We start from the raw sequence: 17,080 nt of genomic DNA on the forward strand, positions 1-17,080 counted from the left end.
TTTTTCGTTCATAACTCCTTAACAAAGCCACAGAGAACATTTTCGCAAAAGAAAAAGTTACTTCAAATGACCGTGTGCATCATCAATTTTAAGGAACTACATTTTTGGGACACCATGGATACCGTGGTAGAATAAAATTGCGTCTGAAACCAGAAAGAATATAAAGTGAAAAGAAAACGAATACATGAACGATTTTATTTAGAAGAATTTAAGAAAGAAGAAGAAAATAATTTTCCACTTCACTCGAGTTTATTGCAATTCAGGTACTTTTCATATTGCATAAAGATCCACTGTCGAGCTATAGCTGAATGTTTAATATTAATAAAGGATTACCAACGACTATGATATTATTATAAAACGAGTTAACCGTTTCGCAAATTCAGCGCTGTTATATTTGCCGTATAATGTACTGCGGAGGTTTAATGGAAAAGCTATAGTTCGCTGTTGTGTAAAAGTCAATAACCCGAAGCGTGACGACACAGGATGATAATCGTGACAATAAACTGACTTGGCTGTATTAGTGCAGTAAGAACAGAACAGGAGAAGGTTATATTATACTTTCTCTAATCAGATTCAACGGAATTTATAGTAAAAAGGCTAAACGATGAAGCCATATTCGAGATGATGAAGCACCAACGTATCGCAGACAAGTTGAGGAATTTATGAAAATACTTTGGACTATAAGTCAATTATATATCTGAGATTTTATACATTGAATGAGACGTTTTATGCACCGGGTATTCTATAACGGTTCTCATTAAATCGTAAGCATGCGAATTTTTCTTAACAAACTGTGAGGTACAGGAATTGAAGAAAAATTTCTTTTAATATAATTCGGATACGTCGGAAAAGTATTGTAACGTTATTCTTTACTTCTTCTGGTGATGAGTTAAAAATGGTTAAAAATAGTTAAATACTGCTCCAAATGCAAATTCCGACAGGAACTGTCGCCAAAAACACGTCAAAAACGTCGAAAAACCACACCAGAAACGCAGTAGATCGCTGGAGAACGTCAAAGAGGTACGGTTCCAAGTTCGCAACGAAAAATGCTCACCGAAACTCCATGAAAGTTGGACAAACACGTAACGTCTAGACCGTAACGTTATCGCAAAAGTTGAAGACTCTCTCTCTCAAAAAAACAAGTTGCAAACTTTTCCGACAGCACTAGATAGGTAACGAAGCACGTTGTACTCACTTGGAAGAGATACGCGTCGCCGAAAGCGGTGCTGAGGCAGAATATGTAGTCTCTCTTCGGATGTTCGGGGATAGGTTGCATGATCGCGCCGTCGACAATGATCAGATGTTTGGGAGCGGCTTCCATGGTCCTGCTTTCTTGCGATTCGCAGGGGTAGAAGAGTAGAGTGGTTCCCTTCAAGCAGACCCAGTAGTCCTTCCAGCCCCTTTTCCTGGCGAGTTCGATCTGATGTTTCTTCCGTAGGAGCCATTTCTTCACGCTGAGGAACCTGGGAGCAGAATTTTGCGATCAGCTTCTCGGACTCAGTTGGCCAACACTTTCGAACTTACCCTGCTTTTCGAACCGCCCCGGTGCAATTGAACGAAGCCGCGGCCGTGCCGGGCTGCTTCCCTCGGTACGGCGAGTTGATGACACTTTCGCCGTCGTCGTCGTCGCTGACGGCGGTCGTCAGCGACATTCTGTCGTCGTCGGACATCTACAACATTCGAACATCCTCATTCTCCAAGTGTTCGTTGTCGGGAACGGTGCGGGTGAACGAGAAAACACGGGCGAGAGACTAATCGTCATCAAGAATGCTACTACGTGACATAGAGACACCTCGATCGCCACCAAATCGTCTACAGTGTATAATATAATCATCCGTATAGATGATGTTGTATAACATACATATCCTAGGTTCGAGTACACCGGTGACGTGGACATTGAAGAAGACGCGTGCACTGAATTCACACACACAGGTAAGCAAATACTGTTTTCGGGAAGGAAGAGAGAACCGAAGGATTGAACAGGAGAGAACGAAGAGAGTACGATACGCAACGACGTTGTGTACGGTGCAGGAGGAGAGTGTGATCTAGCAACAGTTTGATGAATAATTACCGTGAATAACCTTGAATGTGTGTAAATAGATATCGACATTTTATAAAAATAGTACACCATCCGAGGAACTCTAATCTCCATCTACCGCGGGAATGCCGGTTCGAGAGTAACATAGACGTGGCATGGATTTTAATGCAGTAAATGGTCCATGCTCGTGGGGAAAACGTCGAATGCAGTTGCATCTTGGAAGGGTTGGCAGGGGTAAGGGGAGGGGTTGGACGGAGGAGGGGAGGCTGGCGTGTGATAAGTGGGGGTTACTTTGTTCAATGAAACCGATAAAAACGGAGCAGAAGGCAAAGGTGACAACGCACCGACACGTACAGGTGTGTTCGTGAACGTGATATTTCACAGATGGTAAATATATATATATATATAGAGAGAGAGAGAGAGAGAGAGAGAGTGGTGAAAATTACGAATATTACGAGAAAATGGGGGGACGGTGGGGTGGTCGTGGAACCGTGGGAACGGTTAGATGAAGAACATCGGTAAACAGTAAACGATTACGCCGGAAACTCGTGTCTACCTTTTTAGCATAATTCGTCATACCGCGGAGCTTGTCGCGCAATCCTCTAAAGCCATCGCCGGCCCAGAAACTTACAACTTTTTTCAGAAAGTCGGCATTGCACGCGTCGGCCGTCATGTGCGGATGGTAATGACAGTAGCAACCCTCCTTTAACAGCTTCATGTTGGTCTTCGCGGAGCCGTTGATCTTGTACATGATCTCCTTGCGAGTCAGGCTGAGGCCGTCGATGTAATGTTGCACCCAGGTGTTCAAGGCCCCGTCGACCACCCGGAGCAGCTTGTAATAGTAACCGTCGCCGAGGCCGGGGTTCACCTTCTCCCGGACGTTCTTACAGTTGAACCAGTACAGTTTCCGCGACTCGTTGATGCATATCACGCTGATCGTGTGCCGCCTGCAGACGCAGAAGTACTTCTTGCACCGCTTCTTGTGCAGCGACCTCAGGTCCTCGTAGCTGCTGCTCGGATTCAACAAATTCAACGTGCTATTCATACATCTGATCGCCCATCTCGGCTCTACCATCATTCGTCTATTTGCTTCTCTCGCAGGCTGTCAAGAAATCAAGGGACCGTCGTCGCCGGGGACACACGGATGGACAGAGCTGCTTCAACGACAAACATTTCGGGACCGGTTGTCTACCTGCCGGTATGGTGTGTCTCTTCTGAACGATATCGGAACAATGCGGGTGAAATCGAGATCTCGACAGTGATCCGGAGGTATCGTCTCAAAATTCTCGGTCGTAGGTCTGGCGGATCTTTTCGAAGAAGACCGTGACCAACGTTTCCAGGTCTCTGGTGAGCGCACGCAATAGACTGATTACGAGCGTGCATACGAAGTAGAATATGCAGAGCCGACTCGCGTTGAGCATGTTTCACGCGGCGGGAATAATGACTCCGTGTGTTCGATCCGTTTCGCGTTATCGATCATCCCAATGTGGCCAGGCGAAAGTGGATAAAAGAGAAAAGAGAGGGACGGGGGGACGGGAGAAGGGGAGATGTGCGAAAAGAAGAATCACAAACCCCGCAGCCGGCGCGCGAAACTTACTGATCCACCGCCGGCGCCTGCTGCCACCATCACCACCTGGTTTCTTTCCGACTAACTGTATTGTACGTACACATACATCTATGGTTTACATGTGAGAGACCGTGCCACCCAGCGGGATGGAACGTGTCCCTGTTCGTATTATTTTGTACACGATTTAATCGCTACGTGAGGCGACTAGCCCTTTGCACTTTCGTTATATATCTATATATCTATATATATATATATGTATTTACGTATATATACATATATAGATCCCACGATATCAGCTCCCTCTTTCGCAACAATCCGTGATTATGCGGCTCTGTTCGCCGCGATCGACATTCCAGCGGGCGGCTGCCACGAATTGTTCTCTTTCTCTCTTTCTCTCTCTCTCTCTCTCACTCTTTTTCTCTCTGTTCACCACGTGAATCTGTTCGTGCTCGGCGTTACACCGGTCGATTCTATTTGAAAACGATTATATATATATATGTATATACTCTTTTGATCTTCCCTTTCCATATACAGTGCTAACTCTCGTCGATCCTCCCCGTAAACATTAGACAAACATCTCGAATCGATCAACAAACGGAAGCGGTCGCTCAACGAATCCGCTTTCGTGAATATCCGGTACGTAATCTATTCTGTCCGAACGACTCGTTACCGAGTAGAGACCTTGTGTTCCGCGATTAAAAGTAAATATATAGAATATTTTTGCAATACGCGCGTAGAAACGAACTCTCCGTATAAAAATATTTTTCGTTTTCTCTCTTTCTCTCTCTCTCTCTCTCTCTCTCTCTCTCTGTTCCTCTCGATATCACTTATTTTCCTTGTTCTTTATCCCTTAAGTGTACATATTACAGGGTAGGAGGTACATGTCCTTGTTTGCTTATATCTCTTTTATTCGTTTGTCGAATGAGGTCCCCGTCCGAAATACTTCCTGCTCCTCTTCTCTACCTCTTTCCCCTATTGTCTACCCACTTCCCTTCCCCTGTTTCCCCCTCTCCTTCTCGCTTTTTACGTTTGTAAATCTCGGTTTTCCTCGTTCGTCGTTTCTCTACTTTTTCCTTTTCACTATGTTTTATATATATACATATATATTCTTTGTACTCGAAAACAAACAACGAACCGTGCGCCGAACGTGCTGCTCTGTCCAGCAGAAAAAAGGTCAGCTAGCCTTCCCCTTTCCCTTTTCCGTTTTCCGTTCGACTCGGACCGAATCGTGCGAAACGGTGCGTCATGAACGAGTGCGCGTCGATGCGCAAGACGAGAAAACGAGAGAACAAGTCGGGACTATAGTTTAAAGATATTATACCAGGTACCTAATCACTCGTACATGCTAATCAGAACGCATACAACTATTTCTGTCTACCAGGTGAGAGAGCTCTATCTAAAAAACGCGTTGGTGCATCTTCGTCGTTCCTTTGTCACACGTGTCACACGTGAGCCTGCACGTGCCGTGGAGAAACTATGCAACTAGAAATCGCGAGACGACGCGGCGGTGACGACGTTGTGTGCTCGTCCCCGCTTGCGAAAGAGCGGTCTCGCCGAGACAGTGTGCTCGCGTGGGAACAACGTATCCTCGCGGCTCGAGTGTGCCTCCCGACGCGATCTCATCTGTAATGATCCCAAGTCATCGGAGTTCCGAAACGTCGGCCGAAAGGAACAGGGTTTCGAAATTCTCTCCGGCGGGTGTCTCGTCGTACGCTGGTCAAGATTCTCTTTTTTAATCGTGATTGAACTCTATCCCGTCAACCGACCGACGCATAGAGTAATCATTCACGTGCATCCGACGCCTTTTCTTAACGTATGACGAGCGGATCTGGCGTGTGCCTCCAGTAATCTTCGAGAGTATCACTCGTATCCCCGTCCATCGTGATATATCCGTGATGTTCCGCCGGATAAGCTCCAGAGGGTAACGGTGGTGTGCCAGCTCCTGGAGGAAACCGCCAGCAGGTCAGGAGCAAACAATATTACCACCTCCGGGTTTAATCAGAGAAATCGAGAGAACGAAAGACAATCGATCCCTCGGATTATTCGCGGACTGTGACAATGATCTTATCCAGCCCTTCGGTTTTTTATTTTTTTTTATTTATTTTGTGGTTATTTCGACTGTTCCGCGAACGAGTGGTAAATTAGTAGTGTCCGCAGCCGTGAACGCGCGTTGCTCCAGACTACTGCGCTGGAGAACAGGGAAGAGGAGAGAGAGCCGTGCTACCGCGAGGGGAATCAATACCGCGGTCCTTGTGGAGAGAGACGCGAAACGGGGGACGAACGGACGCACGGGCACGGACAGACGGACGGACGGACCACCAGCCAGCAGCCGGTAGTAGGGAAACGAAACCTGGGTGAGGGGATGTACGCGCAAGAGGTCGCGGAACCGGGAAAATGGGTGACGGCGTAGAAGGGGTGACAGGACAGTGGGAGACGAGACGCCAGCCCGAGTGGGGGATCTTGCCATTGCTACTGACGTTTGCTACTTGCTACTTGCCGTCGCTAGCTCGCTATCCTTTCCTATCGCTGCCACTGCTCTAAACTTTAGGAGATAGCACCCTCTGTATCGACGACTAAAACGGTTCCGAATGTAATGTTACAGAAATGATAGCGGTGATAGGATAAGTGTGAGACGAGACACCAGCTAGGGGAGGGGGGTTGTTTTGCTATTTCCATTGCCATTTGCTGGTGAATATTTTCTATTTGCTATTTTCTACTTGCTACTTGCCATCACTAGCCTGCAGATTTTTATGCATTTGTCAAGAAATTGGCTGGGTGAAATAGAAAACAGTGAGAGAATAGAAAAATGTACGAATATTGTTATGATGTTTGCAATGTAAAATCTCTATTAGGGGATGAAGTGAATTTTCATTTAATTCCTGCTGCCCACAATCGTTGCAAAATATTTTTATTTTTCACAAACATCCGCAGTCTAGCGCTATAGTTCCTATCGCTATTGCTACTGCTCTAAATTTGAGGGGATAGCACCCTCGGAATCAAGAATTGAAATGGGTCCGAAACTAACATTACAGAAATGATAGGGGTGATAAGATGGTAAGAAATAAGATGCCAGACCAAAGGATGATGTTGCCATTGCTATTGCCATTTGTTAGTTGCTAGCTGCTAGTTACTATTTGCCGTCACTATCTCGCTATCCATATTCCTATCGCTGCTACTGGTACTACTGCTCTAAACTTTAGGGGATACCACCCTCCATGTCAATGATTAAAACGGTTCAGAACGTTGTAGAAATGATGGAGGTGATAGAATAGTGCGAGATGAGACGCCGCGCCGGCCCGATTAGAATTCCTTCTTTTAAATTATATAATAATTTTCCTAATTTACTCTAATATTGAATCTTTCTGATAAATTTAATAATAAATTCTCTCTACTTTATATTACAATTTAAAATTCCGTCAATTTTAAATTTTATATAAATTTACTAATTTATATTATATAATTCAAATCCCTTCTTATAATTTATTTAATAAATTTATTAATTTACTCTAATATTAAATCTTTCTCATAAAAACAATAAATTTTCTAATTTATATTATAATTCAAATTCCTTCTTTAAATTATATAATAAATTTACTAATCTACACTCTAATGTTAAATCTTTCTCATAAATTTAACAATAAATTTTCTAATTTATATTATAATTCAAATTCCTTCTTTAAATTATATAATAAATTTACTAATCTACACTCTAATATTAAATCTTTCTGATTTTAATAATAAATTCTCTAATTTATATTACAATTTAAAATTCCCTCAATTTTAAATTTCATATAAATTTACTAATTTATATTATAATTCATGATTTGCTACCATTTGCTATCTCGCTGTCCTCATTCATATATTGCTGCTACTACTACTGCTCACAGTTTTAGGGGTAGTACTTTCAATATCAAGACTCGAACCGTTTTCAAAGTAAGTTTGCAAAACTAATGCAGGTGACAGGTCACTAGGGATGAGAGTATTGCTATTATTATCTCGGTTTCCTTATTTCTATTTCTGCTACTGCTACTGCTACTATTACTGATCACGGTTTTAGGGCATGATACTTTTAAGGACAGAGCTTGGAACGGTTTCAAAAGTAACGTAGTAGAATTTAGGGGGTACGGGACAGTAGGAGACGGGACGCCAGCAGCCCGAGTGGGGGATGTTGCTATTGCTATTTGCTATTTGCCATCGCTATGTGGCTACCCTTATTGCTGCAACCGCTACTGCTTACAGTTCTCACGTCAGAGCTTGAAACAGTTATTAGTTTGGCCCTACAGGGTGTTTTTGATCTGGTGGTATAGCCGGAAAAATAAGTGTATCAATATGTGAAAATAAATCATAAACGTGGAATAAGATTTGGTTGATTATGGTTTCGAATTCAAAAAAATCGAACCAGCAGACTCGTCAAGTGCTATTGAATTGAGTCTGTCGCTGCGTCTGATCATGAACGGCCGATTCTACTTCTTGTGAATGCAAATGTCCAAGAAACTGAGGAATTTTCGAAGCCGATTCTCTCGAAAATTAAGTCTTGTTTGGGAACACTTTATTCTTTTTTGGGCCTATTTCTCTCTCTATAATCCCCTTCACCCTTCCGAGTATGCCACTAGATCGGAAACACCCTGTGCATCAGGTCCGAATCGATTCTAGAACTGGTTTTCGTGTATTTACTGCATTCAAATTTATTCTGTACACCCAGTGTTCGTAAATAAAGCGAAATATCGTAAAGAATATTCTATTGATTCGTCCAAATACACAGAGAAGCACAGGTTTTAATATATTTTATTTTTCAGTTTCTACACGTAAACATGGAAGTAAACATGGATAACTAGAAACCGAAATTTCAGTATGGATGAATGTGAAAAATCTGTGCTATGTGTAGGTACACGCTTTTTCTTTTTCTTCTATAATGAGTCTAAGCTTGTAAAAAATTTGTATATTTACAGTAAGTCGGTATAAGAATTTTTGGAACCATTTTGGAATCCAAAAAATAACGGAACCGAAATGGGAATCGCAGTCAGAAATTGTAACCACGGAATAATTGTTGAATAAAGGTTCTTCATAACCGTTTCGAGAACCGAAAATAATATCGTAACAGTTTTCAAGCTCTGTTCAAAATACCCTTTCGGAAGCGACTAAGGGGTTATTACTAGATTGCGAATTTTATTCATTTATGGCAAAAAGAAATTATTCTAATTTAAGACAGTCCACAGATTAAAGGGATATGAAAACGTCAATAAATCACTTTCAATTTATCAAGATTATTAAAGGAGAAGAGAAACTTCTAAATGGCAGTTGTTTATTGCAATTGATGCGGGCAATTTTTATTTTGCATAATGATCCGCAGTCTAGTTATTTGCTACAGGACCTATGCACAGCTAACACGACGCGATACCACCGTCAGTATATTACTATAAAATTATTCGATCACTATCTCTCACAAATACCTGTGCACTATTTACCATTTCGATAGAGACGAATATTAAATATAAATATAATATTAAATAATTGATTATATAATAATAACTTGATTGAGTCGTTGTATTTCTAAAGTATATTTTGCATAAAACATTAGAATAATTTTACAATACTGTTGTATTGTTTTCAGCCCACCAAACATATTACAAAAGAAAAATTTTTATTTCACTCCAAGAAAATGTTTATTTTGCATAAAGAGATCCACGGTCTACTTCTCCCTTTAGAAATACAATTTCTCACAATGATCCAATTTCTTGAAAATGCAGTTCCTCGTTGTCGAGTGAGGTATTACTGTATTTCATACGACAGTTCTACCGACGAATGCTTTCGATGTATCATTAATGTAATTCGTTACAGACATTGTATAGTTCTCGATACAAAAGTAAAGGAAATATACTGGATCCAAAAAGTATTCGAACACAAAATTTTCCATTTTTCAGAAATTGTCGATATTTAAACAGAGGTCGTTTCGTTGAAAAGAATAGTACAACAGTATAACTGAATTCATGTTAAAGCTTGAAGCTCCTGCTGTTGCTGTCCATCGTTAGTTTATATCTATAATATTTTTTCACGATACAGCGACTGGGGATTCTTTGGTCCAAAATGTTACAAATTGAAACATATGTAAAAACGTTGAACAATTTTTGTCTTGACTGAAACCACCACAGATTTAAAGATTGAAACTTTCCCTTTACAACGAATGCCTGAATCATAACCCACGATTCTTTTCTACTCGATTTATCGTGATTTGAATGGAAGGTGAAGGTTTACAGTCTTATACACTATGGAACTTATGCCTCATTTATGTTCTATAAAACAGCCCAAAAAAGCGTAGATTAATTTTTGGGGATTCTTTGTGAAGAGAAAGATTTTCAATCTCTTCAAATCTGTGTAATAGACTCATTCAGGAAAAAAATTTTTTATGTATACAGTCGATTTAATTTGTAGCATTTTCGTCCAAAAAATTGTCCTCAGTTCTTCGCCAGCCATATCAAGCACAAATACCCTAGAATAAATATGATAAAATAAATAAAATATAATAAAAATTTAAAATGAGAGTCTTATTGAGTATTATTGTATAATACTATTTTTCAAAGAAATCTTCTTAGTTTTAATATTGACAATTTCTTGAGAACCTGAAATTTAGTGTTCAAATTCCTTTTGAATTCACTGTAGTTGTTTTTTCATCGCGACGGTCATAGGTAAACACCAACCAGGCACCGATACCCCATTTATCGTAACGATTGCAACAAGAAAAAAGGTACAGTCGAGAGAAAATCTTGGCGGCTCGAGGTATACGTTTGCGCATGCACCTGTTGACAAGGAAAATCTATCTTCGACTTCCCGCCTATCGCACTGGGTCAGGTGTTTCTTTCACATTTGACGTTAGCTTCGCATAGAAACAACTATGTATATGCCGACGATCGAAACAGTCTGCATGTGCTTGCTACATTTATGAGATTAAAAACACCGGAATTGTTCGCCTTTCGTGGTTTATTAATTTATTCGTAAAATTCAAAATCTATAATTCATTAAAAAAGAACTGCGATATATATGCAAGATAAAAGTTGCATTAATCAATTGCAAGAGACAGGGACTAGATTTTTAAAACAATTTCAATGAGTCGGAAATAATAATATAGTATTATTAAATGGTTCGAAATTAAAACCCAATAATTTTTCACCTTTCCTAGTTCATTAATTTATTCATAAAATTCAAGATTTAGAATTTATTTTTAAAAAACTGTGATATTTATGCACGATAAAAATTGTATGAACAAATTTCAAGAGAAAGGGACTGCATTTTTAAAACAATTTTAATCAGTCGGAAATAATAATATAGTATTGTTAAATGCATGAAATATTTTTACTGCTCTATATTTAATGTGCTCATTTTCAGAGTTGGGCAAAAATTTAATCAACGATTGACGAATAAATTTCTACTTCAATCGCTAATCGCAATTAACAATTAATCTCCCAGTTTAGTCGTTAATTGAGGTTAACGAATAAATACTTATTAATCGTTAGAGTTGCGGTTGACGATTAAATACTTATTAATCGTTAATTGTGGTTAACGATCTTGTTAATCGTTAATTGTGAATAACTGTTAAATTGTTAATTGCGATTAACGATTCAAGTAGAAATTTATTCGTCAATCATTGATTAAATTTTTCCTTTCAATTATAATCGTCAATCGGATAATTTATAAATGATTAACTGCTGAAACTTCGAAATGAAATAAGGAATCAAAACTATATGAATACTGAACAAAATGTAAACTGTGTATAGGTGTATTGTCATTTGGTCCATAATACAAACTCTGTTTACGTGCTTTTATGTTTTTTCCGGTGATTTCCTTTTTTAATCAACGATTAACAATTAACTTCATCAATCATTTGAAACAGACTCCGATTTCTCGATGATTTCTATTTTTAATCAACGATTGACGATTAACTTCATCAATCGATTGAAGATTAACTTCATCGATCGATTGAATCAATCGTCGATTTTAAATAATTACCTTTTTTAATCAATCTTGATTAAAATTTTAATCGGTTAATGCCCAACTCTGCTCATTTTATGCGAGTGAAATTCATAACAGTAAAAACGTCAGAAGAATTTTAGAACATTATTAAATTAAAGTGTATTAAAACTGTTAGAGGATATGCATTTTTACCTAATCCTTGTTTTGTGCAATTGACTTGGAAACTTTTTATTTTGCTTGATTTCGATTAAAATACTCGGACGTACAAAAAGTAATCCAGACAGTCTTAGCAGGAAAAATTTAATAAATCGAATATTGTATGCACCGTGTTGCGCCATGTTGTGCTGATTTGAAAGGTTCAGTTCTTTATTAAGGTTCACCAAATGTGCTCTTTTTACAGTGCCAATCGACACAATTACATCACGTTGTGTACACATATATCCTCGTGAGTGCTATAGTTGTAGCAATAAAATTCCATATTCGTGCGCTTGCGCTTCTGTATACTTTCGCGCACGCGTATGAATAATACAATTATCGATACCAAGAATTTTGCCCATCAGATTGCAGCATTGTTTGTCAACAAACACAGAACGGAAGAATCACCGACGCTGGTCAAGCTGTTTTCAAAAATCTCAAATTTTCCGACTGGATTTTATTAAATCTGCGGTCCAAGTATTCCAATCAAAATTGCAACATGTCGATCAACTATTAGTGAGCACATTTAATCTAAATCTAATCATTTCGAATTCATCGTTCATTCTTGAAAGAATGCCGGAAGTTAGGCAACAACTTTCCGTCGATTTTCCTTGACAACATTTTCGCTAATATCGAGGGAAAGAACCGTTCCGGTGTAACTAAGAGTCCCGCGATACCGGTCGCGTTTCTAATGTTAGCAACTCTGTTTAAACGACTCACCTCCGAAGACGTCAGGTAACAAATTCTCGAGTCGGTGCTCTCCAGAGAAGCCTGCTGTACGATTCCGTATCTACCCTCTCTGTCGGACATGTAGTCGGACCTCACGCTATCCTGTCTGTCGAAAGTACCCCTGTAAAATGACAAAGAAAGCGAGCCTTGCAGTTAACTCTACCGGAAACGACAAACGGTGCTAAATAGGAGAGGGTCGTGCAGTACCGGCCAAAGCTAGGTCCCGTTCCTGCTGTTCTACTCTAGTGTTCTACTCGACTGCACTATCGATGAAGAAAAGAATGGACACTATAGTCCTGAGCTACTTCATACGTTTGTTTTACATCAATATTACCACAGTTCTAAATCATTCAATGTTTACGCTACTGCTCCGCATGACAAATGTTTCTTAGCTGATTTCTCATTTTCAGGTAGTTCAATCGTTTTATCATATTATGTACATTTTGTTCAGACCAGGGACCATAAATGTTATATATAACCAAAAAGAAAAAGTCATAGAATAACAAGTATTTCATCGACTAAAATACAAACAAGGATTATAAGCAACCGAAAATTTTGTCTCTTGCTGGTAAATGTTATCGTTAAGAGAAATTCATTTTGATCACTTATAACAGTTATCCATGAGAGAATTCGATCGCTGATAACTATGTAGACTGCGGATATTTATGCAAAATAGAAAATGTTCGTATCGATTGCAGGACACAGGAGCCAAATAAAAATTGTATCCTTATTTTAATTATCCTATTAAGCCGAAACTAATACATTGATGTCCTTAAATATTTTTAACATGTCCACTGCTTTAAAATATACGTTCCCGCTTTTGTTATAAATGCATGAAATCTGCAGTCTATTCATAACAGTTGTAGATGAGAGAAACTTATTTCGGTCACTCATAACAGTTGTCGATAAGAGTTTATTTCGATCATTCATAATAATTATTCGACGAGATAAATTTATTTACTTATCCTCGTAAAATAAACAACTCTAGTACAACTAAATATATTGTACGCATTTACATTATAAACGGAAGAAAATTCATTCACTTTATGTTCTACATATCGCAAATTTTTGATTATTTAGGATTGTGTTGCAATATGATGTCATACAAAATTATAATCAATAAATAATAATACTGTTGAAACAGTAGAATCATTAAGAGAATCTAAGAATGTCAATATATTGTCTTTATTCTATTAAAACTGTTAGAAATTAAAATTCCACATGGTGACTCTGTTTCTTGCAATTGATACCAGCAGTTTTTATTTTGCAGAGGGGTCTAGCTAATAACTAGACAGCGGATTTTATGCATTTACGACAAAAATGAGGAAGGTGTAATTTAAAACAGTGAAAACATTAGAAGAATTTCAAGATACTGTTATATTATTTTCCACCTATAAAACGTATTAACGAAGAAAATAAATTTCTACCTCACTTCAGTTTGTTGCAACTCGTGTATAAAATTTTTATTTTCCATAAAGATCCGCTGTCTACTAATAACAAATGTTGTGGAATTATTTATCAGGAGCGTATGGGGGTAAAATATGTTTCCGCTAAATGACAGCCCTAGAGGGGGAGGGGATAGTAGAGTGGGGGGAAAAATCTTAATCTGACGACTCTTGTACAAGGGTTAACGAAAGACCAACGGATTATGTACCTCTGTTCCAAAGAGTCGGCTCTATTCGACTTGTATCCGCTGTCGTTTAGGCTGCCTTCGTGCCTCAGTGATGGCAGAGAGTCCCACGGAGACTCTCGTTTATGTGAATAGCTTGGATTTATCGAACTGGAAGCACCGGATCCGAGTGTCGAGCTTCCCGATTGCCATCCATCGGAATGCCGGAACCACTGTGCGCGAGCCGATTCACCGATGCAGCTGGCGCATCTTAAAATGTCATCGAACACACATATATTCTGTTCACTTAACAACGTTACATATTTTCTTGCTAGGGTAAATATGCCTTATTTCAACCCCCGTCCAATAGTCAGCCTTTCTGAAAACAAATTGCTAGCTAATAAGTATCTACTTAAACATGATTACTACTATAATTTACACTTCGAAAATATTATATTCCTTTTGTAACAAATTTTTTCGCATGTTTTGCTATTAACTAAATACAAGGTGTACCAGAAACGTTGCAGTCCCTTGAAAGGAGTGATTCCTGAGGTTAAATATCTTTTTCCTTTACAAAAATGTTCTCCGCAGTTTCGTCAAGGAGTTATTTACGAAAAACACGGACCAATCCGAGCGCGGCGTCGACATTGGCCGAGCCAGAATCTGTCCGCAGTAGCCGTGCTCTTATTGGTCCGTGGTTTTTCATTAATAACTCCTTAACTAAGCCGCGGAGAACTTTCTCGCGAAGGAAAAGGAGTCACTCTTTTCAAGAACGTACAGTTTTGGGACACTTCTAATATAAATGTTAGAAAATATAAAAGTCCCAAAGTTTCAGATCAATTCTTCTACAAATGGTAGAATAACGCCATCTTTTACGCAAAAAGCGTTAAATTGACACGTGGGACGGATGAGGGTTAATAATAACAACACTTAAGTTGGCTGACTACTGGAAGGATTACCCTATTTACTAGCTCCAATTCTCTTAAACTCTTCAATCCTTCTGTTAAAGAATCGTTTACTGGATAGATGACGGTACATAAAAGAGAAACCAGACTCTGTCACCACACGAACACAGCTCTACTCAATTGTTTATAACGAATATTGAGAAAGTAGGATAAGCATGGTCCAGCGACGTCCACGACAATTTTTATTAATATCGTCGTGCAAAACAATGCTTTTTGGTTGAAATACAACCCCCAAAATTTTAAATCGCTACCCCTTCATTTAATGGTAATATGTGAGGAAAAACATCATAAAAACTTTATCTTCTTTTCTCGATTGTCAATTAAGATATTAAGATGAAAAAAATGAAAACAGTCGAATTTTTGCACAATTGTAAGCAAATTATAAAGGGTAGAAGAAAAATTTATTTTTTTAGCAGTGGGGGTTGCAAGCAACTCTTTGAGTGACACCTACCAAAATATTCATGAAATAGATAAAGAATAGATACAGATAAATTCGTAGAATTATAACGAAAAATGTCTCTCAAAGGGTTACTTGCAACCTCACTGATAAAAAAATATAAAGTTTAGGGTATTTACCCTCATATTACCCTTAACTGAGGGATCAGCGAATTAAAATTTTGGGGGATTATCTTTCAACCAAATAGCACGACATCAATAAAAATTTATTTTTCTTTTTGGTAAGGGGGAGGCTAAAACCGAGGGCGAACCCCGGTAAACATCCACCCCCGGGACGTTCAATGGACCGCCGCTCTACTAAGCAGTTGGTGCCTGAGCCTATGAAGAACCAAGGGCCTCCACTTTTCGCATTGCCCTTAGTTCTTCGTCCCTCGAGGCCCTCTACCACGCCTTTTCTTTTCTTTCTGACCTCGCGGTTACCTGGAATTGTAGTCGCTCAGATATCCGCGATCTCGATCAGCGTCTCTCTCCCTCTTCTCTCGCACCATTTCATTGCGATCGCTGTAGTAGCCGTCCCTGTCCTTGCTGTTCTGTCTCTCGTTGCAATATCGATAGGACAACGGCAGAGTCGATGACTTGTTGTTCGAGCTAGGACCTGGGAAGCATGGCCAATGTCTTGAATGAACAGACTGTCACTCGAAAACCGGCGCGGCGGCGTGTCTTAAATGGTTCAACTTACGTCTCCGCGAAACATGAGGTGTGCGCTGCACGTTCAGTGGCATGTTTTCTGCCAACTCTGCAACATTCAAAGCGTTCAGGTAGGTCGGTGTTGTGCACTCCAGAATATCAGACGTTCGACAAGCTCGAATTTCATGCTATCATTAGGTTCTCGTGTATCCGGAATGTTCATCGAATTCCGATAAATGGTGTACGAACGTTACCTTTTAGTAACATAATATTTCATTGTAAAAGTTGGTGTTTATCGTAGGTTTGTCTAGTAATCTCAAAAGAACATTATGTACAGCTAAACCTACCGGTCATTAAAAGCGACATGTTTTAGCTTGCAGAAATGACGAGGCTCTATTTATTTAGATTTTCTGCAATTCTATAACAATATGTGCTCCGATGCAGAATTTTATCGAATCAATTTCCACGTAAGCAACTTCATAATTTCAATAATCATGAAATGAAAAATGTGAAACCGATCATTTGACCGGCAGTGTTAATTTTCCTTATAAGTTACTCTGTACACAGCCGGAGACAAAATTAAGTGGATATTTTTTTAAAAATGAATAACTTTTTTTAAATTGGACCAAACGACTTGCGATTTTTTTAGATGTTACAAGAATTATGTACCAGGTAATGTATATAAAAAATTGTTAACTTTTTTATCTGCCCTCTTGTAGTGAAAATTTAAAATATACCCTTTATAGGTCTACGTAAGTTGCTCAAGGTTTCGTCAAAATCAACTAAGGTCGTTACGAGCTGAAAATAATTAAAAATTGCAAAAATTGGAGAAAGTTACAAATCGTGATCTTCCCTATTTTTAAGTGATCACTAGACAGCGGATTGTATGCATTTATGACAGAAATTAATAAGCGTAATATAAAACAGTA

The 17,080-nt window shown here is 39.1% G+C and overlaps 1 protein-coding gene across 8 annotated transcripts in view; it reads right to left on the reverse strand.

Moving 5' to 3' along the window:
* Sif (guanine nucleotide exchange factor still life) overlaps positions 1-17,080 on the reverse strand; it is a 63,497-nt gene that overhangs the window by 27,147 nt on the left and 19,270 nt on the right. For all 8 annotated transcript variants that reach the window (XM_076425052.1, XM_076425047.1, XM_076425049.1 and 5 more), the window contains exons 8-13: positions 16,204-16,260; positions 15,945-16,119; positions 14,149-14,373; positions 12,486-12,615; positions 1,525-1,670; positions 1,196-1,463 (exon numbers count right to left, since the gene is read on the reverse strand). In XM_076425052.1, the coding sequence (XP_076281167.1) occupies positions 1,196-1,463; positions 1,525-1,670; positions 12,486-12,615; positions 14,149-14,373; positions 15,945-16,119; positions 16,204-16,260 (1,001 nt within the window). The remainder of the gene's footprint in view (positions 1-1,195; positions 1,464-1,524; positions 1,671-12,485; positions 12,616-14,148; positions 14,374-15,944; positions 16,120-16,203; positions 16,261-17,080) is intronic.

Source organism: Lasioglossum baleicum, chromosome 6, assembly GCF_051020765.1.
Source record: "Lasioglossum baleicum chromosome 6, iyLasBale1, whole genome shotgun sequence".
In the NCBI taxonomy this organism is placed as follows: domain Eukaryota; kingdom Metazoa; phylum Arthropoda; class Insecta; order Hymenoptera; family Halictidae; genus Lasioglossum; species Lasioglossum baleicum.